Genomic DNA, 25,331 nt, shown 5'->3' with positions numbered 1-25,331 from the left:
TACATATACTAGCAAGATTTTATCGAAAGGACCCAGATGTAGCTGTCTCTTGTGAGACTATGCCGGGGCCTAGCAAACACAGAAGTGGATGCTCACAGTCAGCTAATGGATGGATCACAGGGCTCCCAATGGAGGAGCTAGAGAAAGTACCCAAGGAGCTAAAGGGATCTTCAACCCTATAGGTGGAACAACATTATGAACTAACCAGTACCCCTGAGCTCTTGACTCTAGCTGCATATGTATCAAAAGATGGCCTAGTCGGCCATCACTGGAAAGAGAGGCCCATTGGACACGCAGACTTTGTGTGCCCCGGTACAGGGGGACGCCAGGGCCAAAGGGGGGGAGTGGGTGGGTAGGGGAGTGGGGGTGGGTGGGTAAGGGGGACTTTTGGTATAGCATTGGAAATGTAAATGAGCTAAATACCTAATAAAAAATGGAAAAAAAAAAAAAGAATATAATCAAGACAGAAGTTGGCCAATAAGGAAACATAGCAAAAGCTCTGTAAAAAAAAAAAAAAAAAAAAAAGTAGAAGGTGGTGTCTCCTGCCACCCCCACCCATGGTCACTGTCCAGGGGACTTCAGCACAACAGAATAAGATATTTTGTAGGGTCAGCTGGGCAGGGAGAAAAGAGGAGTAGGAGAAACATTGAAACCAAGTGACTTCCCTTCTAGAACGTGCTTCGCCCTCCTACCCTCCTGGAGGCTCCTTGACTGAAGAAAAGTGAGCAGTTGAATTTCATTTCCCTATACCCAGTTTCTTCCAGAAGCACAAAAATGAACACACAGGACAACACCTCTGTACACCTTCTTTTATTCACTCGTGTGTTCTGACATCTATCCATCCGAGTTGTTGTCTGCCTCTATAATCACTCTTTTTTTTTTTTAATTTATTTATTTTACGTATGTGAGTACACTGTAGCTTGCTCAGCCCCTGCTCACTCTGGCCCAAAGATTTATTTACTATTATACATAGGTACACTGTAGCTGTCTTCAGACACACCAAAAGATCTCATTACGGGTGGTTGTGAGCCACCCTGCGGTTGCTGGGATTTGAACTCAGGACCTTCGGAAGAGTAGTCAGTGCTCTTACCCACTGAGCCATCTCGCCAGCCCTCTATAATCACTCTTGATTGTTACACTCCTGCATGCCATTTTACAAATGCACCAGTTATTTTTTCCTGGTATCTAAGGTTTGGGTTATCTGTAGGTTCTTACAGACAGTGTTGCCATAAGCATTCTTATGTCTTTTTAATAAACATTTTCTAAGAGAAGAGGAGTAGGCTAGTGCAAGCTCTGTAATACCAGCTTTCAGGAGGCCTAGGCAAGAAGATTGCCACAGTGCAGGACACCATCAAACCACCACCACCACCACCTCCACAATAATCAAAGAAGATAAAAAAAGCATGCATATGCATTGTTAGTTTAGTATGTATGTAAAGGTACACATATGTGCATATCTGTATACATGAGTGATATTGTCAGAACAAAGGAAATAATTTTGGTAAATGATGCCATCGCCCTTAATCTTTGCCAGCAGTCACTTTTGTTAGTCTTTACAACTTAAGCTCATGTGGAGTATGCAGTGGCCCCTTCTTCTTGTTTCCATCTATCATTGCTCAGATGTGGCTGAGGTCTATTTTGGGCTATTTGATCCATCTTTTCAATAAAACGATTACACACAAAAAAAAAAAAAAAAAAAAAAAAGAAAAGCATATTAATAGCAGGAATCTTTCCTCAAATGTAATCTCCTTGGTCTTGCCTAATTTCTTAAACAGAATTCCAATGGCTCATATTCTAAGATCAAGAATTGATAAATGGGACCTCATGAAACTGGAAAGTTTCTGTAAGGCAAAGATCATAGTCAATAAGACAAATCGGCAACCTACAAATTGGAAAAAAAAAATCTGTACTAAACCCACGTCTGATAGAGGGCTAATATCCAATATATAAAAAGAACTTGAGAAGCTAACCACCAAAAAATCAAACAACTCAAACCAAAAATGGGGTATAGAATTAAACAGAAAATCTACAACAGAGGATTCTCGAATGGCTGAGAAGAACATTTAAAGAAATGTTCAAAGTCCATAGTGGTCAGAGAAATGCAAATCAAAATGACTCTGAGATTCCACCTTACACCAATCAGAATAGCTCAGATCGAAAACATAGGTAGCAGCAAATGTTGGTGAGGATGTGGAGAAAGAGGAACACTGTTCAATTGCTGGTGGGATTGCAAACTGGTACAACCACTCTGGAAATCAGTCTGGAGGTTCCTCAGAAAACTGGAAATAGATCTACCTGAAGATCCAGCTCTACCACTCTTGGGCATATACCCAAAAGATGCTCCACAATGCTACAGGGCACTTGTTCCATTATGTTCATAGAGGCTTTGTTTCCAGAAGCTGGAAAGAACCCAGATGTCCCCCAACAGAAGAATGGATACAGAAAATATGGTTCATTTACACAGTGGAATATTAGTCAACTATTAAGAACAAGGACATCCTGAGTTTTGCAGGCAAATGGATGGAACTAGAAAATAACATCCTGAGTGAGGTAACTCAGACCCCAAAAGACAGGCATGGTATGTACTCACTAATAAGTGGATATTACAAAAAAAAAAGTACAGAATACTCAGGATACAATGCACAGAACTCAAAAAGGTTAACAAGCTAAAGGGCACAAGTGAGGATGGCTCAATCCCACTTGAGAAGGAGAAGAAAGCAATCACAGGAGGGGGAGGGAGGGACTTGGGTGAGAAAGGGGACAGGGAGGGGAAGAGGGGAATTTGATCAGGTGGGGGGGAACAGCACTGAAGCACTGAGAGCCAGCAGAAAAAATGGAAGCAGGCAACCTCGGGAGGTGGGGGGGGGGGGGCTCCAGAATGTATCAGAGACCTGGGTAGTGAGAGACTCTCAGGACTAAAAGGGAGGGACCTTAGATGAAATGCCCTACAGTGGGGAGTGGGAACTTGTACAGACTACCTCCAGCAGGAAGACAGGGCATCAAGTGAAGGATGAGGTTGCCATCCCACAGTCAAAAACTCTGACCTGTAAGTGTTCCTGACTGAAAGAACTGCAGGGACAAAAATGGAGAGGAGCCTGAGGAAAATGAGGTCCAGTGACAGGGCCAAATTGGGATCCAGCTCAAGGGGAGGCCCCAAGGCCTGATACTGTTACTGGGTCTATGGAGAGCTCCCAAAAAGGGGCCTATCATGACTGCTCTCCGAAAGACCCAACAACCAGCTGAAAGAATCACATGCAGATATTTATACCCAACCAATGGACAGAAGCTGCTGACCCCTGTGGCTGAATTAGGGAAAAGCTGGAAGAAGCTGAGGAGGAGGGTGACTCTGTAGGAGGACCAGCAGTCTCAGCTAACCAGGATCCTGGAGACCTCTCAGACAATGGGCCACCAACCAGGCAGCATATACCAGCTTATATGAGACCCCCAACACATATACAACAGAGGACCGCAGGGTCTGAGCTCAGTCAGAGAAGGTGCACCTAACCTTCAAGAGACTGGATGTTCCAGGGAATGGGGAGGTCTGTTGGGGTAGAGGTGTGGTGACATCCTCGTAGAGAATGGGGGTGGAAGGTGGAAGGAGGTATGGGAAGAGGAACAGTCAGAGGGTGAACTTGGAGGGGGGAAAAATCTGGACTGTAAAAAAGGATTAAATAAAATTAAAAATAAAAGATTTGTGATTTTTTAAAGATTCTTATAAGATTACTTTTAAAGATAAAACAATTAATTTTAAAGATAAGAAAACAATTAATCCTTTCTTTGTAACTGTAAATTGCTGCCTACCCCTAAAAGACACTGGCTGAGAAAACTTTCTTGCATGCTCACACTTTGTTCATCTATAACAAGTTGCTTAGTTATGGAACAAACACTGGTTCTTGAGAATAATCACTCCCTAGAAGAAAATTAGAACGCAATCATATTGTAATTTTCTACTGCTTGGAAGATTTTGCTGGGATATGTAAACTATGGGAGAAAAAAAATAAAGTAATTGGGACCTTATTCCATCCCTCAAATCTATATACATGTATATGTGTAAAGTTTGTGTGAGAGTATATTGGAACCTTGTTCTAGCCATCAAAATTGTAAGTATGCATGTGTAAAGTTTGTATGGGAATATGTTGGAACTTTATTCCATCCATCAAAGCTGTATGTATGTAAATTATGTAAAGCTTCGGTGAGTGATTGTTGGAAGGTGTATGTGTATATTATCTATATATCTGCACGTGTGAAATGCTTGGAGCCTGCTTGTTGGAACATCATTTGTTCCACCCATCAACTGTTTACATATATGTATATGTGCATATATGTGTATGTGTGAAATGCTTAGAACCTGCTTCCTGTAGCTTTGCCCCAGCCATTCAATGTGTGAATATTTATGTCTGTCCATCCACCCACCCACCTTTGCTTCATCCACTAAATGTGTGTGTATATGCATGTGTGTGTGTGTGTGTGTGTGTGTGTGTGCATGCGCGTGTGTGCATGTGTGTACACCTCTGTGAATTTTCTCTTTCCTTTTCTTTCTCGCTGGCCCCTAAGAGTTAAAGAGTTCAGAGTTTTTTCTTTGGCACAAGGAGTGCCAGCTCCAGTTAATATAGCTGTGTACCCCGAGAGAAAAGTCTACTGAGTAAGTTCTCTAATTTTTGGCTGCCATGAACAGCAGCCCTGTCGGTATCAGGACCAACACCTCAACCCTCTGTCAGCCCCTCCTAGTGCTGAACCCCACCCATGTCACTCCTGGATGCCTGCCTCAGTTTATGCCCTATGAATGTGAAAGCTGGTCTTTCACATCCTAGACATTTTTTTGACAATTTTTTATAAAAAAAATCCATTTCATATTGTTGGGATCCAGGAGTTACCCCACAAAACAGTCTAATACTGATCTCAGTTAAACAGGGATGGTTATTGAACGCACACTCCAAGACTGATCAACCAGGGTAATAGTTCAAAGCTGTGCACTGGACATTTCTCAGGACCAGTTTATAAAGAATAAAACTGCAAGCATCACATTGAGCTCATACACTTGGAATGGATGGTGGAAGTGCTACCTGGTTGTTAGCCCTGACTCAAGCCATTTTGTACATAAGAGTTCGTATTAACCTTTAATTTGATGGGTCCTACATGAAACATTATAGTTGTGGAATTTCTTAAGATTAACAAACCTCATAAAATACAGAACACATCAGGCTTTCTGGTCAGCATGACCCTACTTGGAGTCAAGTTATTTTCTACATCATTGGCTGGCAGGCATATTACAGCAACAATATGAAATACCTGGCATGTATGCAATAAAATGGCCACAGCTATGTTAGGGGGGCAGGTCTCAACAATATTTAATGACACAAGATATATATTTTTTGAAACAGTAGTCTTAGCTGTCCTGGAACTCACTCTGTAGTCTAGGCTGCCCTTGAACTTATAGATATCTGCCTGCCTCTTCCTCCAAAGAGCTGGGATTCAAGGCTTGCACTGACACCATCTGGCCTAATTTTTTTTTTTAATGTAATGACTATAGACAGCAGTAAGAAGACTGATGATCACAATTATACTAGTGATAGAAAATCCAAGACAAAAGTATTAAAATACAAAATTACAAAATAAAGAGCATTAGCAAATGATAAAATGGACCATTAGACAGAAATTCCTTGATAAACATGGCTGCATGTCACAAAACCCAGAATGTAGACATCCCCAGCAGACATAAACAGGAGACTACATAAAACACGTGAGAACAGGCGCATTGACCATGTGCTTTACAAACCTGGGAGGACAACCTAGAAGAAGGTTTGTCTTCCTAGAAGCCACTCAATTCCTATTAAAATCCTACTTGCATATTTTTAAAAAAGTAATGCTGGAAGTACCAAAGAACAGCAAAGAGGTGGAAAACACTAAGAGGACCACATGAAGAGGTGATCTCACAGTATATTACAACCACAGCAATGGAACCACATGGAATTGTCATGACAACAGACAGTAGGAGATATTCATGGGAAACTGCCTATCATGTCTGCAAATATAGTTCCTGATCTTATCCAAAGTCTGTTGGCATTATTTTTAGGAAGAGAAAAATTAACGCTGAGGGTAGAAAATATGCTAGAATACAAATTTTCAGAAAACAATAAATGTGCCTAAAGTTATTAATTATTATTTTATAATACAATAAAACCACTAAAATGAACGTCATTTAATATTGGTATGTAGGCCTAGGTGATCAGTGTAAGGACAGCATCACTCGCACTCATAGTCAAGCAAAAGTTTATTGCCTCCTAGTATCAATTTTCTGCAGAAAGTCTTCTCATCTCTACAATAGGATAATCTTGAGGAGTTTTTTGTCCGTGGAAGTCTCCAGAATTATTTCTAGTGAGACAGAATTCGGCAAAAGTGACTTCATGTCCCACTTCCACATTCACTTGAATCCCTTGCCATCCCTTCACCAATCCTCCAACATACCTGGATCCTTAGGTACTGTCTCCTCCCTCTCCACCTTCTAGGGCTCTTTGTTATGTTTCACAGGTGAGCAGGTCTGAGGTCTGGGTGTTCAGTGAGCCCTGCACATGAGAAAGAGTTTAAAGAGAAAGCCCCTGTTCTAACAAAGTACTGTGCTCAGTAGATAAAGAGAAAAGAAATGAAGACTCTACAGTGACCCTGCAAGTGTCAGGCAATGTCATAATACTGAAAACATTTAGAAGCATTTTCAGTTAGCATAACTTGAACCACACTTCCATTCACAGCTCAATCAACTCTCAGGTGCAGAAATGGAGCTGAATGATTGGAATGAGAATACAATACATCAGTGATGAACTTCTCATGGACTAAAAATGATGGAAGCCTTTTACTTACAAAGGAACTCACACAGAGAAGAGAAAGAATTTCCTGAAATCTGTCTTTGTTCCTGTGAGGATTTCACCTTTCTCTGTAGAATGTGAGACTCATCCACACAAATCTCACATACCTGCAGTCTAATTTGCCAAGAACCCTAAGGAGGAGCAAGGGAGATAGCAAGAAAACTATTTTCACCCACAGAAATCAGAGAGTTCCAATTCTGCAACATGCAGTCTGTACAGAGCCCTCTGAGCAGAGACCAGGCATTGCCCCTCCTCCTGGGAGAAGTCCACAGTCACACCACTGATTGTCAACAGACCATAAAATAAAAGACAATGGTTTGAACATTCCTGCTGGTGCACAACTTTAATGTGAGCACTGAGGAGATAGAGGTGGGTGGAAATCTGTGAATTCCAGTCCAGCCTGGTCTATATGATGACTTCTACATAGCAATTTGGTCATGTATCCATGGGCAGAATTTTTTTTTTTTGAACCAAGAAAAACAAGAGGATTGCAGAGATTTTTTTTTCTGATGTAGATGATCATAATTATTCACAAGATTGTTTCTAATATTATCCTATATTATAATACCTCTTAACTTTGTTTTTGTCTCTTTATCCCCCTTCCCCCCAAACAGAGTTTCTCTGTGTAGCCCTGGCTATCCTTAAACTCACTGTGTAGACCAGGCTGGCAAAGAATTCCAAGATCTACCTGCCTCTGCCTCAGGAGTGCTAGGATTAAAGGTATATGCCACCACAAACTGGTTTATAAAATGCCCTGTCTAGCTGTGAAAATACTGTGACCGGATTCCCTCAAAGAGAATACTCTGATTTCCAGACTCTAATTTACAACATTAAGAATTCAGCAGAGGGGTTGGAGAGATGGCTCAGCAGTTAAGAGCACTGACTGCTCTTCCAGAGGTCCTGAGTTCAATTTCCAGCAACCACATGGTGGCTCACAACCATCTGTAATGGGAATCCAATGGCCTCTTCTGGTGTGTCTGAAGCCTGCAACAGTGTACTCACATATATAGAATAAAAAAATATTAAAAAAAAAAAAAACTCAGCAAAAGTGTTGGGGTCCAAGAGTTGCCCAACAAACCACACAAACAAATCCTGATCTCTGTAAGCCATCTGATCCTTGATGGTTTTTTGAAGGCACAACCTAAGACTCATAAGTCAGGTAGTAGACTTCAGGGGCTGAGCAACTACACAAATATCTTTTCCTGTAAGCTTATAAAAGGAGGAAAAAAACCCAAAGAACAGAAAGCACAATGAGATCACATTCAGGTGCAGGAAGGGCTCTGCTCTGACTCAAGCCATTTTAGACTAACAGTTCATGTTGACCTTTAATTTGATAGGTCCTACGTAAGGCTTTGTGGAAATTCTTAAGATTAACAAACCTCAAACAGAACATAACAGGATACGTGATCAGCATGACCTTGCTCTGAGTCAAGTTATTTTTCTGTGTCAGTGACTGGCAGGCATGTTACAGCAACAATCTGAAATAGCTGGCATGCATGGAACAAAATGGCTACAGCTATTCTGAGATGGGGCAGACCTCAACAAGAAGACACATTTTTTTTTCTTTTTCTTAGCTGGCTTTCCTTCCTTGATTGTTTGCTTTCTTCCTTTCTTCTTTCCTTCCTTCATTATTTATTCTCTCCTCCTCTTTTTTTTTTTTTTTTTTGTAATTATTTTTATTGTTTTGTTTTTTGAGACAGTGTCTCACCATATAGCTCTGGCTGTCCTGGAACTCACTATATAGCCTTTGCTCCTGAGTGCTGAGATAAAACGTGAGTGTCACCAAGCCTGGCGCCACTCTTTTCACAATTTGCATCACAGATTGCATACGTTCCCGATGGAAAATTAATAGTAGATAGACAGTTTACTTTTAAAACTTAATTTTTACATCCATACCAGTAAAACTCACAACAAACAGTACAATCAAATTCATTTAAGTTTGCAGGAGTTCCTTTCGTGACTAAAAGCTCATGGGGAATCCACCACATGCCACTTTCTTAAATAGAGAAGTGGTAGAATACGGAAGTTAGTATGGATGATTGTAAATTTCAATAGCTTTGTCCTTTCCGTCATAGCAAAGAGAGCTGCGTTTTCAAATATTAACTGATAAATTCAAATATTCTACTAGATCAGCCAGAAGGTCAATAAAAAGAAATAGTATTATTCCAGTTAATATTACTGAAAATTTATCGACGAGGGTCTGACATCCACAGCACAATTTTGAGAGTCGTTATCCTTATGATCAGAGGGGAAATTGATCCCGCTCTGCTCCCCTCCCACTCCTGCCCATTCCCCAGCCCCGCCTCAGCTCCTCGGACCTGGAAGGTTCGAGCGCCTCCCTCCCTTGTCCCCACCCCCACTCCCACTTCCTCTCCCCCATCCCCCGCTGCTGCCTCTGCCAGCTGCTAAACTGCTGACTCTCCCAGGATGCTCAAAAGGTACCTGCGGTATAGGTAAGTTTTCCGGTTCTGCGAGCCCCGCCGTTTCCTCCATACTCAGGTCTCCACCACGCGATTCCACACTGTGCAGCCGCTCTACCCCTCAACCCCAACCCCAGCTCAGTCTTGTACCGGATTCTTGACACTCCAGACTTTGACTTTTTAGTCCCACTTCCCAAGCTAACACACCTTGCTTCCTAGCTTCCCTGGCCTCAGTCTTCTAATCCCACCCACACTACACCCTTCCTCTACACCCAGCCAATGTACCACATCTTCCATCCTCTATTTCTGGGCGAGTGGGCCCGCCCAGCGGAGACCGGCCCCTCCCACTCTGTCTCAGGCTTCTTTCTGCCACAGCTCTTCCCTTCAGGTTGCTCTGCACAGTCTCCCCACACTCTTGCAGCCAGTCTAGACCAGAACTATATCTGGTAGGACCCTGCACCCCGATATCTGATCCCCATAGTGAATTCTGAATCTTTCAGATGCAAAACAGACAACCTAAGATCCCCATCTCACTATCATCCTCTCCACCACATACTGCATACCAAACAACAGGCTAAATTCGGATGCCAGAGTCCCATCCCCAAAACACAAACATGAGAAACCAAAACCAAATACTTCAATTTTGATTTGGAGAGAGACTTTTCAGGAACGTGGATTTGGGGGAGGGGGGAGGTTGTCTCAAGAACTCAGTGGTCAGTGTTGGGGTCCAGCAGTAGCCCTACATGCCACACAAACCCTGATCTCAGTCAGACAAGGACAGATAATTGGATGCATACCCTAAGACTGATCAGAATTTGGGGGCTGAGCTACAACCACAAACACTTCTCAGGACTGGTTTAAGAATGAAAAAAATCACAATGCGCTCATATGCAGGTGCAGGAAGTGCTGACCTGTGGTTTTCTCTGACCCAAGCTATTTTTGCTAGCCAGACAGAGCAGTTCTATCTGACCTTTATTCTGATTGGTCCTAAGTGGAGCATATAATTTTCAAAGTTCTTAAGATTAACCAACTTCAGAACACACAGAAGATAACAGGGTATGTGGAACACGACCCTGCTCTGAGTCAAATTATTTTTCTGTGTCAATGACTAACTGGCATATTACAGAAACAATGTGAAATAGCTGGCAGGCATGGAACAAAATGGCTACAGCTATGTTACAGGGACAGACCTCAACAGTCAGGACTGAATTCATACTTCATTGAACTTCTTTCACCACTAGATGGCGGACATGTCATTTTAGTAAAGCAGAAACAAGTTTGTCTTCATGATTCCAAAAGTGCTTTGAGATAAAACCTAGAACTAACTCTCTCTCTCTCTCTCTCTCTCTCTCTCTCTCTCTCTCTCTCTCTCTCTCTAGTACAGTGGTGTACGCAGAGAATCTTGCACGTCCCAGATGCAGAAAATAAGTAAGGTTTGTGGTCCCAACCCTAGAAAAGTCAGTTTTACAATCCAATGTCTAGCTCTGAGAAGCATGGAGGAAGAAGAGATGGTTAGGAAATAAGAAGGGAGAGAGGGGGAAAGGCTAAGAATTCCAAGTCTAGAGTTCTCTAGACTCCATACAACTACTGCAATCAGTAACCAAGAGCAGCTGTCCTTGCCTGCACTGGCCCCACACAAGACCACGGTCAATCTAGGAAAGGGAAAAGGCTTTACCTCTCAGGCATTGGCAATGGATAGACTGTAGAAGAAGAATCACTGGCTTTAGTTGTCATCCTGTGCTGAGCACATCAGGCTCCTGAACATAGCTTCAAACCCACAGTCTCACAAATGGCTCTGGTTCATCTTAGTGGGTGCCAGGCAATATGAATAGACATGAACAAAGTGACTGTTGGAACTGTGGACCAGGATAGCAGAGAGGTAGGAGTGAGAATGGGCAGTATTTGAAGTGGGCACAGAAACACACAATGCTGTGATATACATGCATTTTATCTTTGTGTGTGTGTATGTGTGAAATAACTAATAATAAAAAAATCGGGGCATTCATTCATGGTAGACAAGGTTTCTCTGTGTGAACCTGTGCTTAAAGGCCCGTGATAACATACCTAGATCAATTAAAAAAAAATCAGTGTGTAATTTCTTCTTAGTTCTAACAGTATCTGATGGATTTTTTTTTTTTTTTTTTTTTTCAGTTTTGAGGGCCAAGATGGCCTTGAATTCACTGAGATCAGCAGTTCCTGACTCTGGAATGCTAGGATTAAAGGCATGCTCCAACATGTCAGGTTTATTCATTATCTGGCTTAGTATCAGATAATAGAGTCAGGAAGTCTTGATATTTTTGTGTGTGTCAAGAAGTATTAAATATTAGTCTATTTGCTGCTCTTCAAAGTCCTGATAGAATTCTGTCAATTTGGTCCTGGGCTTTGTTTTGAAGATGTCATTTTATAATTGATTCAGTCATATTGCTCCTCTTAGTCTTGTTTATAATATTTGTTTCATGTCATTTATATTTGGTATGTTATATGTGCCTGAAAACTCATACACCTCAACTAGAATATCCTCTCTAGTACAATAGATGTCTTCAGTGTCAGTAGATAGAAGATCCACTTGTTAACTCATTTCTATCAAGTAAATTGTGCCTTTACCTTGGGTAACTATCAGGACCTTATCAACAAGGAAAGACACAAGGACAGGATGAAAGACTCAGGCTCTGAAGGCCAATCTTATCTTTATTTTAATCTTTGGGCAGAGGGCATGGAGAGGCAGAGGCTGGAAAAATTTAGTCTGAAGCCCTCCTGGGTTGCCTGCCATCTTAACATAGTATATTGTCTTATTGTAGCTCTGGGAAGGTGACTGCCCCGGTGGTTGTTCTTCTCAGTGGGCTGAGTGTGGCAGGATGGTGTCCACTCTCTTTACAACTTAGACTACATCAGTTCAGATCGGGAGCGAGCACTTCTGGCAGGAAGGGTAGCCATTTACTGAGCAAAATGAGTGACCAGGAGGCCATTCTACGATCTGGTAAAGGGAGACATCGGCCTCTCCTGCTTTTGTCCAAGCTTGAAGCTCTGCTCTTTGGGAACTCATGTCCTCACTTATGGAGATCTAGGTTAGGGCCGCGGGAGTCTTAGACCATTCTAGGGGCCGTGGACCCTTGTGTGCGCCGCTCGGCGGAAGGGGAGAGAAACGCGCCTGGGTGAGCCGCGGCTAATCGAGGGGTCGGGTCAGATTCTTTGTGCCCCGCCGCCTGCAGGGAGAGCCCCACACTGGGGTTTGAATCCCCGAGGAGCCCGGGCGCACCACAGCATCTTGTTGGCTGGCGCCGAGTAACTGGGCTCCTCTCCTCTGCCTGCGCAAAGCGGAGCGGTGCCACTCGGGTCCCAGGTTTTCCCCGCTGCCCAGGGCGCCGCGGTGGCCGGTAGGCTCCCCAGCGGAGTGACTGGGCCCCCGCCCCGGCGAGGCCCCACGGCCTTCCGCCCGAGGTGGGCTCAGCCCCGCGCGACTTCCCGCCGCAGCTGCGGGACACCAGCACCTAGGCCCGGGACTCTCAGGCTCCCTAAAGTAGCGAATCGGTCTGGAAAAGAAAGAGTTAAGCCGAGAGGCTGGGTGGGTCTTCAAATCGCTACAGCGTCAGTCCCTCAACATTCCTTAAAGTGACACACACAGAACAGACAACTATACAGCAGCTAAAACAAACAGGACACTTCCGCTCTGTCCTTCACTGACATTAACACCAGGGGCACTCTGTACCCCAGAATCTTTGGAACGACGCCTAAGCCCCCTTGGCTAGGATGTACCAGGGTGACCACCGCAGCCGGATTCTACATCCTCTTTTGCTGTTTCTTGCCAGGTAATACAGCTTTTTAGGCCTCTTCAGAACAGAATTACAGAATTATTCAGAACAGGATTATTACAGTATCACACAAGCACACATGGATAGACTCACAGACTCAGAGATAACCAGTGCCGAGATTCTCCAGGGTTGGGTCCTGGTGGCCTTGGAGTTCCAGGCCAATGCACCAAAATGTTGTGCCAGGAAGAGTTCATGAACCCCAAATGGCCACCAAGGAGCTGTTTCTGTTGGGTCTCTTTATTTCAAGTTTGGATTTGGGCTCTCCTCCAACCCAACCCTGACAAAGCAGGACCAGAAAGGAAGGCAGAGCAGCGTGCGCCACCACACCCGGCCAGAGCAGACTCAAACCCTCAGCAGGACAAGGTTTTATAAGGAATGGGAGTAAGTGAGGGGGCGTCCAGCCTAACAAATATCTAACTGAATGTCTATTGTAAGCTGACAGGTGGGTGCTCTGAAGCAAGATCATGAACAATCCCAAAGGGTCTGAAAGTACGTCTGAAAAAATCAGACTAATCTTTGATTAACTGTTGCTAGAAAGTAACTCTGGCCAAGGACAAACCATGGGGTCCTTCCTGGTACTTGGATGCAGCTTGGGTTCTGCTGCAGGTCAAGTTCTCAGGCTTTTTTATCTTTATGTTGGAGGCCGGTCCCAAGATAGAGTAGGTTTGGCCTTTCACTAGAAACAAAAACATTACCTCAAATGAAAAGTATCTTTTGGAGACTTTCCTGGTCTACTCAAGTCCTGTGTTGTTGTTCTTAAGAAAGATGGTGGTGAAGCCATAATTCGACCCTTATTATCTGTCCCAAAGTCAAGTGCTTCTTACCCAGCATGCAAACTTTACTCCTGCTGGTTTAAGGGGGTAATTTAAAATGAGCAGCCTGATCCTTCACCATCACTATGGTAACCACCATTGCTGCTGCAACAGGAGGGAGGTGAAGGGGGAGGGAGGGTAAGGATAGGGAGGCACGTGGAGCCCTATGGTCAGTGCAGTGAAGGGAGAGTAGGGAACCCAGCTCTCCCTGGGAGAACACAGGGAGTTCAGACAAATTTGAACAAATTTTTGTTTTAGATTCCATGGCACCCATCTTCCCAGCGTTTGCCAGAGATCCCAACACTCTAGAATTGCCTTCCCAATTGATAGTCTGGGATCAAACCAAAAGTGTGTTTGTGGGTGGTAGCCTCTGTATCAGAGGTTCCCCCAAAACAAACACCTGGTCTTTCTTCACATGGCTAACTCTGGTGCTACCCTGACTCAGCAGAGAAATCGAGGATTTGTCACAAACATTGCACTTGAAGGTTTTCTGTCCAGTATGAATTCTCTGATGGACAGCGAGGCTTGAGGGGTTACTGAAGCATTTCCTGCATTTTCCACTCTGATGTGGTGTCTCTCCAATGAAGATTGTTTGTTGCATGAGACTGTATGTAGAGATGAAGTCACCATCACACTCTCTTTACCTGTGCTCTTTCTCTTCAGGGTAGCATCTCTGATCTTGAGGAATGTTGGAAGACAAAGTTAAGGATTTCTCACAGTCTTTAGATTCAGAAGGTTCTTCTCCAGTGTGCCTGCTTTTATGTCTATGTGGGTTTGATGAGTCAACAGAGGCTTCCTTGTCACTACAGCATCTGTAGTTATTGGAGGTTTCTGTAGTGTCACTTCTTTTATAAAGTACACAGTTTGGGGGTTCATGAAGCATTTCACCAAGCTCACTACACTGACAAGACTCCTTTTCGGTGTTCACATGTTGAGGGACAGTATCCCATGTACAGTCCTTTAAAAACAAATCAGATTAATAGGGTTTGTTCCAAAATTAAACATTTGATAAATGGTTGTCTCCATAAGCTCTTTCTTACAATAAGTCAACCAGCAACTACTTAGATGTGTTTCTTTTACTGTAATTTTATGTATTCCCACAACAATGGCCTGACAGCCTTCAAGGGTCTGTGATTTACAATAGATATCTCATCATTATAGAAAATGTATACTGGCTCAAGATGGACCAAATAATTGAGGAGTTAGTAACTGGTTTTGGGGTGGAGCTCAAATGGCTGATTGTACTTAGAATACATGTTTCTATTCAGAAACTGGTGACAAATTTAATGAAATCCCAGGTTCACAGTGTTTGTACTCAATAATACACAGTAACAAAGATTACTGTCCGAGCCGGGCGTGGTGGCGCACGCCTTTAATCCCAGCACTCGGGAGGCAGAGGCAGGTGGATCTCTGAGTTCAAGGCCAGCCTGGTCTACAAAGTGAGTTCCAGGATAGCCAGGGCTACACAGAGAAACCCTGTCTGGAAAAACCAAAAAAAAAAAAATTAAAAAAAAATTACTGTTCAAGAAATCTAAATCTTTCTACTACTTACTTAAAAGCATCAACACATTTGTCTGTTTGGTTTTTTTTTTATTGTTTTGTTTTTGTTTTTGTTTTGCTTTGGTTTGGTTTGGTTTTTGGTTTTTTGAGACAGGGTTTCTCTGTATAGCCCTGGCTTTCCTGGAACTCACTCTGTAGACCAGGCTGGCCTTGAACTCAGAAATCCACCTGCCTCTGCCTCCCAAGTGCTGGGATTAAAGGCGTGTGCCACCACACCTGGATGTTTTGTTTTGTTTTGTTTTGTTTTTTCTTTAAAAAACACACTATATTATTGAAAAGTAATGGAAGCAAAGCAAGTATTTTTCAGATATCAGAGACTTTAGAATACAGAGCCTAGATTATTTGAGGGAGGGCTGTCAGGTGTAGCGATTGCTTATTTCTTTCCTACACTGTCTGAATTACATATATTGCCAGATATCTTTATTTTTCTTATATGGTTATTCTCAAGCTTACTCTGTACAATAATTCTTGAGATTATTTTCCAGAAGGGTGTTGGTGTATTCTCCACTAGAAAGAAAATGAAGGATGTAATATGAAGACATGCATGCAAAAAAAGTAAATCATGGGGGCTGGAGAGATGGCTCAGTGGTTAAGAGCGCTGACTTCTCTCCCAAAGGTCCTGCGTTCAATTCCCAGCAACTACATGGTGGCTTACAACCATCTGTAATGGGATATGATGCCTTCTCATAAGTCTGAAGACAGCTATAGTATACTCATATAATTACAGAATGTTACTTTGTGGCTTCATGTCAGACTCATAATTTTGTAAATTATTCCAATCTGATGTCATCATAATCAAGGAAAATTCCATTTTGTACTAGTGTTAAGTTGATAATTCAGGTGCAATAAGGCACAATATCTTCAACTAGTTACAACAAGCAGGATACATCCTGGAGGCACAATATTAAGCTAAATGATTGGGAATCATTTCAGGTGGAATTCAATGTAGCAAACATATTTTCAGCTTTTGCTTTCTCCTTCACCTGAAACCTTTACTATTGTCCTACTCATTCACTAGCTCACCCTAGTAGTGAACCAGATGAGGCTACTCTCTCTCTCCTCTCCACATTCCATGGTAAACTCAATTGGTCCAGACAGGTAACCAGGTCTACCTTGTATACAAAAATCCACATATATTCTGTGACCCATGCAATGATTTTTTTTTTTAAAGAATACAGATGTCTAACACAACACTATGCTCAGTCCATGAAGACAACACCAAGTAGAGACATCCAGGAATGATTTCCCAATTCTATTTCCTGTCACAATCTTAAGTTTTCTTGGGGAGACTTTTAAGTGTTTATATGATGAGTTTTTCTTCTCACAATTAAAATCCTGTAATTACAATTATGGACATGGAGCTGTAAAACATGGAGTTAAATATTATATGATAGTATGTTTCTTAATGCATTGTGAAAACCAAATAAAGGTTGCATGATTCCTCTAGAATGAGAAATGGAATGAATAAATCATATACCCTGAAAAAGCTCTTTTTTACTCTCAAACTTTCCCAGTCTCATGTTGTTTCCAAATAGCTTAATAGAGTTTACTACCATAAAATCAATATATAGAAAGAAGATGGAAGTTCTACAAGCAAAATTTTCTTACCAACAGAGACCAGGTTGCTGTAATTATCCAACATCACATCAATGTACAGAGCCCTCTGAGCAGAGTCCAGGCATTCCCACTCCTCCTGGGGGAAGTCCACAGCCACATCCCCAAATGTCATCAGACCCTAAAACAAAACAAACAAACAAAATATGTAATTTGACTATGTGTTATGGGGCAGTGTTTTCCTGGATATAAAGAGATGGGATGTAGATGATTGAAGACAGTTAATCAAAAAGATGATTTTAATACAGTCACACTCTATAGTATATGTTCTAACTCTTTAAAAACAGATGACACAATAGTCTCACAAGCATATCCATGAAAAAACACATACACATTTAAGGACTGGATACTGTTATCTAGCTGTTATGGATGTTGTCTTTATGTCTCACAGGATCACATTGCCTCAGAAATCAAATTCGTGATAAGGAAATGTGCTTTGAAATGCTGTTCCTGAAGATCATGCTAGAATACTGACTCTGAATCAATCCTGTCTGTTCTTCATCCTTATAGGTCTATAATGATATGTCTTCATGCTTATATGTCTTAAACATCCCAAGCTCCGTTGGGATGTTTAAACTCTAGGTCAAATCCATACCATAGAATTTATGATTGACTTTATAGGCAGCGTTTTGTTTTTTTCCCACGGTATCAAGAAGCATAACAACACTGCATACTGTAAATTTAACATTAACATATAAGATCAAGAAGCCATGAAATACATTTTATGAGAATATTGGGCCACTTCCAAGCAGACAAATAATCCATATCATCCACATTTGGTATAATCCAAAGTTTTCCAAAAATATGCGCATAAACCAACTTAGACAAATAACAATTGTATAAGTTTTGAAGAATATTTCATTCCCAAAGAGTTATAAAAATAGAGGATAGCCCCAAAACACATCAAGTAATATTTAGGTTGCAGTAATTGTGGATGTATTGAGTAGTGACATGGGCTTCCTGGGAGTAAATGACTGTACTAATATAGCCACAAATTGTGTGAGAATTATACTGACTTCTCAGTATTTTTTAAATATAGCTCAGAAAAATGTTTCAGGAGAAAATTTGAGCTATTGTGTCTGAATTTTGTAGTTCTTTTTTTTTTTAAGATTTATTTATTTATTATATGTAAGTACACTGTAGCTGTCTTCAACACGCCAGAAGAGGGCATCAGATTTCATTACGGATGGCTGTGAGCCAGCATGTGGTTGCTGGGATTTGAACTCTGGACCTTCGGAAGAGCAGTCGGCACTCTTAACCACTGAGCCATCTCGCCAGCCCCTGAATTTTGTAGTTCTTAATGTGTTCTTTTTGATAGGTATGGTGTATTGTCTAACAGGATTTTAGATCAGTAGTGTTTATGATTCTTCTTTCCTTTCTCTGAAAGTACAGAGATGTGGTGACATATTCTGACTATGAGTCTGGGATAGAAATGAAAATCTGCAGTCCAGAATTCATTTCCAAAATTTCCACTTTAACATACTGCAGCTTCAGGATAGCTGTCACTCTCATAAGAACTGACTAGAACAAAGAAACCATGAGGAATGCTCTCTCTGCATCAAATGTGATGCCTTATGCACACCTCAATGCACTCCAGATATTTTTAACTGATGCATTCCACATAATGCTATTCCACAGAAGGAGGCCCAGCCAGAAAGGGCTGCATAATTGTATCCTGTTAGGCAAAAAGAAAAATGAAAAATTCTGATCTCTCTAGTTTGAAAGGTTACCATTGAGCATCCTAACAAAGTAAATGATGTGAGAAGCAATTCTCCTGAGACAAACACATGGATACAGCATCACTGTATGAAATTAAACATCAAAGAAAAATACAAGTAGAGTAAAATCTGAATCTACACACAAGAACATCAATTTCATGGCAAGATCAAGCCAGATAGGCCTGCCATGTTCAGTACTCTACAGTGTGCTTAAATGTTAATATGAGCATTATAGTATTACTTCATATTAAAAAACCAAAATATGTCTCTTTTAATTACACACATTGCTAAGATTTTGTGACACCTGTTTATGTGTTTCAATATGCTCTGTCTATAACTATGATTCAAGGAAATAAGAGTCCACAAGTGCCAGGAGCCCACACACAATAATATATAAAGACATAGTCCATCTTCTGTAGCAATTAGGCAACAACATTTTTTTTTCTTCATGAGTCAATAGTTCAAGTGAAATATTTGCCCTAGGGAAATGAATAATCAGGGAAGGATAGAATGGAGAAAATTTTCTAAGTATGGATTTATGGTATTATATTATAGAATTGGAGTTATAAGGACAACCTGCCATGGGCATAGAAATAGAATGGAGGATAACAGAATAGGGCAGAGGACACAGAAAGAAAGCCATATAATTATGCTTACTTAGTACAAAGGAGGCAAAAGAATACATTACAAAATTTGGCCTCTTCAGCAAATGATGCTAGCAAAACTGGATCTAGCAGAAATATGAAATTAGATTCTTATCTTTCAACTTACACAAAAGTCTATTCAAAACTGATCAAATACCTTATTTAAAACCAGAAACCTAGAAAACATAGGGAATACCCATCCAAAAAAAACTGGGATAAGAAAGGACTTGTTGAATAGACAACAGCACAGGAACAATCCCCAAATATGAACAAATGGAATGGCATGAATATAAAGTTTCTGTTCATCCAACGGAATAATCAGGAAGGCACACAGACTCCTATAGAATGGGAGAGAATGTGCACCGGCAACACTCTGGGTAGGGGCTCATGTCTAGAATTCACTAAGAATTATAGAAACTAAATACCAAGGAAATAAAACTGCCAATCAACAAATGAGGAAATGAACTGAATGGACCTTGAGAAGATGGAAATAGAAATGGCCAATAAATGTTGGAAAAAGTGTTCAAGATCCCTAAAATGCTATCAGAGAGAGTACACAAATTAAAACTACTTCAAAATAGTGTCTCACTCCAGGAAAAATGGCTGCCATCAACCAATTTGACAACTAATGATAAAGACAATGTAGAAATAAAGGAACTTTTATCCTTCTTAGAACAGAGAACAAAATACCCATGGAAGGAGTTACAGAGACAAAGTGTAGAGCAGAGACTGAAGGAATGATCATCCAGAGACTGCCCCACCTGGGGATCCATCCCATATACAATCACCAAACTCAGATACTATTGTGGATGCCAACAAGTACTTGCTGACAGGAGCCTGATATAGCTGTCTCCTGAGAGGCTCTGCCACTGCCTGACAAATACAGAAGTGGATGCTCACAACCATCCATTGGACAGAGCACAGGGTCCCGAGTACAGGAGCTAGAGAAAGTAACCAAGGAGTTGAAGGAGTTTACAGTCCCATAGGAGGAACAACAATATGAACTAACCAGTATTCCCAGAGCTCCCATGGACTAAACCACCAACCAAAGTGGTGGGACTCATGGCTCCAGCTGCATATGTAGCAGAGGATGGCCTAGTTAGTCATCAATGGGAGGAGAGACCCTTGGGTCTGTGAAGGCTCTATGCTCCAAGGGAAATGCCAAGGCCAGGAAGCAGGAGTGGGTGGGTTGGTGAGCAGGGGGAGGGGGGAAGGGGTAGTGGGAGGTAGTTTTTGTGGGATAACCTTTCCTAAACCAGGAAAGGGGATAACATTTGAAATGTAAATAAAGAAAATATCTAATAAAAAAATTAAAAAATATTAAAATAAATAAGGATTTTTTTATTCACTGTCAGTGTGTGTGTGTGCATGTGTGTAAATTAACATACACAAGTTGAAATCAGTTTGAAGAATATTAAAAATTAAAGAAAAATGTATGAGCTTGAAATCTCACTCCTGGGAGCATACTCATAGAACCCCACATCCCACCCTAAGCATATTTACACCCAAAGGGTATTTCTGATACTTTATTCACCAGAGCAATTTATTGGAATCATACTATTAATCAATACATGAATGTATAATGAAAATGATATGCATATAAAATGGAAATCTATTCAGGTGGAAAGGAAAATGTAATACTTTTCGGGAGAATGGTTGGACGTAGAATGTGTAATATCAAGAAAGGTCATATATTATCAGAAAGAAGAAACTACTTTTTCCATCATATGTAGTATCTGGCCAATAATACATGTGGGTACAGTAAAACATGGAAAAAAGAGAACAAGAAAGGTTAAAAATCGGGCTGGTGAGATGGCTCAGTGGGTAAGAGCACCTGACTGCTCTTCCGAAGATCCGAAGTTCAAATCCCAGCAACCACATGGTGGCTCACAACCACCCGTAATGAGATCTGATGCCCTCTTCTGGTGTATCTGAAGACAGCTACAGTGTACTTACATATAATAAATAAATAAATAAATAAATAAATAAATAAATCTTTAAAAGTTCATCCAAAAAAAAAAAAAAAAGAAAGAAAGGTTAAAAATCAAGGGTTGAGGTAGAACTGAATGCAGTTAATGAAAACCAGTTATAAAAAAGTATAAAGCTAACTCCTTTTCTAGTTCTAATACCATCACAGGATTTTTTTTGCTTTTGTCTTAGATAAATTCATAAAAAGCTGACACCATTGCATACACTAGCAAGATGTTGCTGAAAGGACCCAGATATAGCTGTCTCATGTGAGACTATGCCGAGGCCTAGCAAACACAGAAGTGGATGCTCACAGTCAGCTATTGGATGGATCACAGGGCTCCCAATGGAGGAGCTAGAGAAAGTACCCAAGGAGAAAGTGCCCAAGGAGCTAAAGGGATCTGCAACCCTAGAGGTGGAACAAGATTATGAACTAACCAGTACCCCGGAGCTCTGGACTCTAGTTGCATATGTATCAAAAGATGGCCTAGTCGGCCATCACTGGAAAGAGAGGCCCATTGGACACACAAACTTTATATGCCCCAGTACAGGGGAACGCCAGGGCCAAAAAAATGGGAATGGGTGGGTAGGGAAGTGGGGGGGGGGGAGGGTATGGGGGACTTTTGGGATAGCATTGGAAATGTAATTGAGGAAAATACGTGATAAAGAAATATTAAAAATATATATATTTTTGTTAGTGAAAACATAAAATTAAATGTGGGACTCCAGAGCTTGTGTTCCCAATGACTATTCTATACTCAGTTGTATAGTATTTGGATCTAGTTCATTTCAGTGTGAGATTTTGTTTCCAACATGCTTTATTTATAATTGAGTTAAAAATTAACAGGAATAATTAAGTTAAAATTATCAGGAATAGAAAATTAAAGGATTGTAATGTCTGAAAATATAACATTTCTAGAGAAGAAGAAGAAGAAGAAGAAGAAGAAGAAGAAGAAGAAGAAGAAGGAGGAGGAGGAGGAGGAGGAGGAGGAGGAGGAGGAGGAGGAGGAGGAGGAGGAGGAGGAGGAGGAGGAGGAGGAGGAGCCACTACTGACCTGGAAAATGCTAATTAAAGAATCAGCCATTTTTTCTGTTTCTCTTCTTTGAGTTTCTTCTTCAGGAACAATGAACTTGCTGCCCTTTTATATCAAAGGTTCAAAAAAAAAGCAATAATTAATACTGAAAGCTGTTAAAGAACAGTTTTAAACCACATAAAAAGATCCAAGCAACAGTCCCATATCACCTAAAGAAATAGAAGCAGTTATTAATAGTCTCCCAGCCAAAAAAAGCCCAGGACCAGACGGGTTTAGTGCAGAGTTCTATCAGACCTTCAAAGAAGATCTAATTCCAGTTCTGCACAAACTATTTCACAAAATAGAAGTAGAAGGTACTCTACCCAACTCATTTTATGAAGCCACTATTACTCTGATACCTAAACCACAGAAAGACTCAACAAAGATAGAGAACTTCAGACCAATTTCTCTTATGAATATCGATGCAAAAATCCTCAATAAAATTCTTGCTAACCGAATCCAAGAACATATTAAAGCAATCATCCATCCTGACCAAGTAGGTTTTATGCCAGGAATGCAGGGATGGTTTAATATACGAAAATCCATCAATGTAATCCACTATATAAACAAACTCAAAGACAAAAACCACATGATCATCTCGTTAGATGCAGAAAAAGCATTTGACAAGATTCAACACCCATTCATGATAAAAGTTTTGGAAAGATCAGGAATTCAAGGCCCATACCTAAACATGATAAAAGCAATCTACAGCAAACCAGTAGCCAACATCAAAGTAAATGGAGAGAAGCTGGAAGCAATCCCACTGAAATCAGGGACTAGACAAGGCTGCCCACTTTCTCCCTACCTTTTCAACATAGTACTTGAAGTATTAGCCAGAGCAATTCGACAACAAAAAGAGATCAAGGGGATACAAATGGGAAAAGAGGAAGTCAAAATATCACTTTTTGCAGATGATATGATAGTATATATAAGTGACCCTAAAAATTCCACCAGAGAACTCCTAAACCTGATAAGCAGCTTCGGTGAAGTAGCTGGATATAAAATAAACTCAAACAAGACAATGGCCTTTTTCTATACAAAGAATAAACAGGCTGAGAAAGAAATTAGGGAAACAACACCCTTCTCAATAGTCACAAATAGTATAAAATATCTTGGCGTAACTCTAACTAAGGAGGTGAAAGATCTGTATGATAAAAACTTCAAATCTCTGAAGAAAGAAATTAAAGAAGATCTCAGAAGATGGAAAGATCTCCCATGCTCATGGATTGGCAGGATCAACATTGTAAAAATGGCTATCTTGCCAAAAGCAATCTACAGATTCAATGCAATCCCCATCAAAATTCCAACTCAATTCTTCAACGAATTAGAAGGAGCAATTTGCAAATTCATCTGGAATAACAAAAAACCTAGGATAGCAAAAAGTCTTCTCAAGGATAAAAGAACCTCTGGTGGAATCACCATGCCTAACCTAAAGCTTTACTACAGAGCAATTGTGATAAAAACTGCATGGTACTGGTATAGAAACAGACAAGTAGACCAATGGAATAGAATTGAAGACCCAGAAATGAACCCACACACCTATGGTCACTTGATCTTCGACAAGGGAGCTAAAACCATCCAGTGGAAGAAAGACAGCATTTTCAACAATTGGTGCTGGCACAACTGGTTGTTATCATGTAGAAGAATGCGAATTGATCCATACTTATCTCCTTGTACTAAGGTCAAATCTAAGTGGATCAAGGAACTTCACATAAAACCAGAGACACTGAAACTTATAGAGGAGAAAGTGGGGAAAAGCCTTGAAGATATGGGCACAGGGGAAAAATTCCTGAACAGAACAGCAATGGCATGTGCTGTAAGATCGAGAATTGACAAATGGGACCTAATGAAACTCCAAAGTTTCTGCAAGGCAAAAGACACCATCAATAAGACAAAAAGACCACCAACAGATTGGGAAAGGATCTTTACCTATCCTAAATCAGATAGGGGACTAATATCCAACATATATAAAGAACTCAAGAAGGTGGACTTCAGAAAATCGAACAACCCCATTAAAAAATGAGGCTCAGAACTGAACAAAGAATTCTCACCTGAGGAATACCGAATGGCAGAGAAGCACCTGAAAAAATGTTCAACATCCTTAATCATCAGGGAAATGCAAATCAAAACAACCCTGAGATTCCACCTCACACCAGTCAGAATGGCTAAGATCAAAAATTCAGGTGACAGCAGATGCTGGCGTGGATGTGGAGAAAGAGGAACACTCCTCCATTGTTGGTGGGATTGCAGGCTTGTACAACCACTCTGGAAATCAGTCTGGCGGTTCCTCAGAAAATTGGACATAGTGCTACCGGAGGATCCAGCAATACCTCTCCTGGGCATATATCCAGAAGATGCCCCAACTGGTAAGAAGGACACATGCTCCACTATGTTCATAGCAGCCTTATTTATAATAGCCAGAAGCTGGAAAGAACCCAGATGCCCCTCAACAGAGGAATGGATACAGAAAATGTGGTACATCTACACAATGGAGTACTACTCAGCTATTAAAAAGAATGAATTTATGAAATTCCTAGCCAAATGGATGGACCTGGAGGGCATCATCCTGAGTGAGGTAACACATTCACAAAGGAACCCACACAATATGTACTCACTGATAAGTGGATATTAGCCCCAAACCTAGGATTCCCAAGATATAAGGTACAATTTGCTAAACACATGAAACTCAAGAAGAATGAAGACTGAAGTGTGGACACTATGCCCCTCCTTAGAATTGGGAACAAAACACCCATGGAAGGAGTTCCAGAGGAAAAGTTTGGAGCTGAGATGAAAGGATGGACCATGTAGAGACTGCCATATCCAGGGATCCACCCCATAATCAGCATCCAAACG

General features: G+C 41.1%; 2 protein-coding genes and 1 long non-coding RNA gene across 5 annotated transcripts in view; 1 reads left to right on the top strand and 2 right to left on the bottom strand.

The window, feature by feature from the left end:
• Zfp52 (zinc finger protein 52) overlaps window positions 1–11,411 on the bottom strand; it is a 29,638-nt gene extending 18,227 nt beyond the window's left edge. Inside the window, exons 1-2 of one of the 2 annotated variants that reach the window (XM_011246426.3) lie at window positions 10,956–11,411; window positions 6,466–6,563 (exon numbers count right to left, since the gene is read on the bottom strand). The gene's annotated coding sequence lies outside the window, so the exon portion shown is untranslated. Of the gene's footprint in view, window positions 1–6,465; window positions 6,564–9,302; window positions 9,598–10,955 lie in introns of those variants that run through there. The other variant, NM_144515.2, reaches the window with a different exon arrangement.
• Window positions 9,258–16,940, top strand: 9330136K24Rik (RIKEN cDNA 9330136K24 gene). Its single transcript, NR_131123.1, has 3 exons — window positions 9,258–9,313; window positions 10,665–10,708; window positions 14,565–16,940. It is a non-coding gene; the product is annotated as an RIKEN cDNA 9330136K24 gene (long non-coding RNA).
• Zfp53 (zinc finger protein 53) overlaps window positions 11,935–25,331 on the bottom strand; it is a 44,268-nt gene continuing 30,871 nt past the window's right edge. Inside the window, exons 6-8 of one of the 2 annotated variants that reach the window (XR_003952122.1) lie at window positions 22,461–22,544; window positions 17,070–17,196; window positions 11,935–14,859 (exon numbers count right to left, since the gene is read on the bottom strand). Coding sequence is in view for 1 of the 2 variants with exons in the window: in XM_030249809.1 (XP_030105669.1) it covers window positions 17,108–17,196 (89 nt within the window). In the remaining variant the exon portion in view is untranslated. The remainder of the gene's footprint in view (window positions 14,860–17,069; window positions 17,197–22,460; window positions 22,545–25,331) is intronic. The other variant, XM_030249809.1, reaches the window with a different exon arrangement.

The sequence above is a fragment of the Mus musculus genome, chromosome 17 (assembly GCF_000001635.26).
Source record: "Mus musculus strain C57BL/6J chromosome 17, GRCm38.p6 C57BL/6J".
Taxonomy (NCBI): domain Eukaryota; kingdom Metazoa; phylum Chordata; class Mammalia; order Rodentia; family Muridae; genus Mus; species Mus musculus.
Note: the sequence above shows the minus strand (reverse complement) of the source record. Positions and strands in the feature narration are given on the sequence as shown.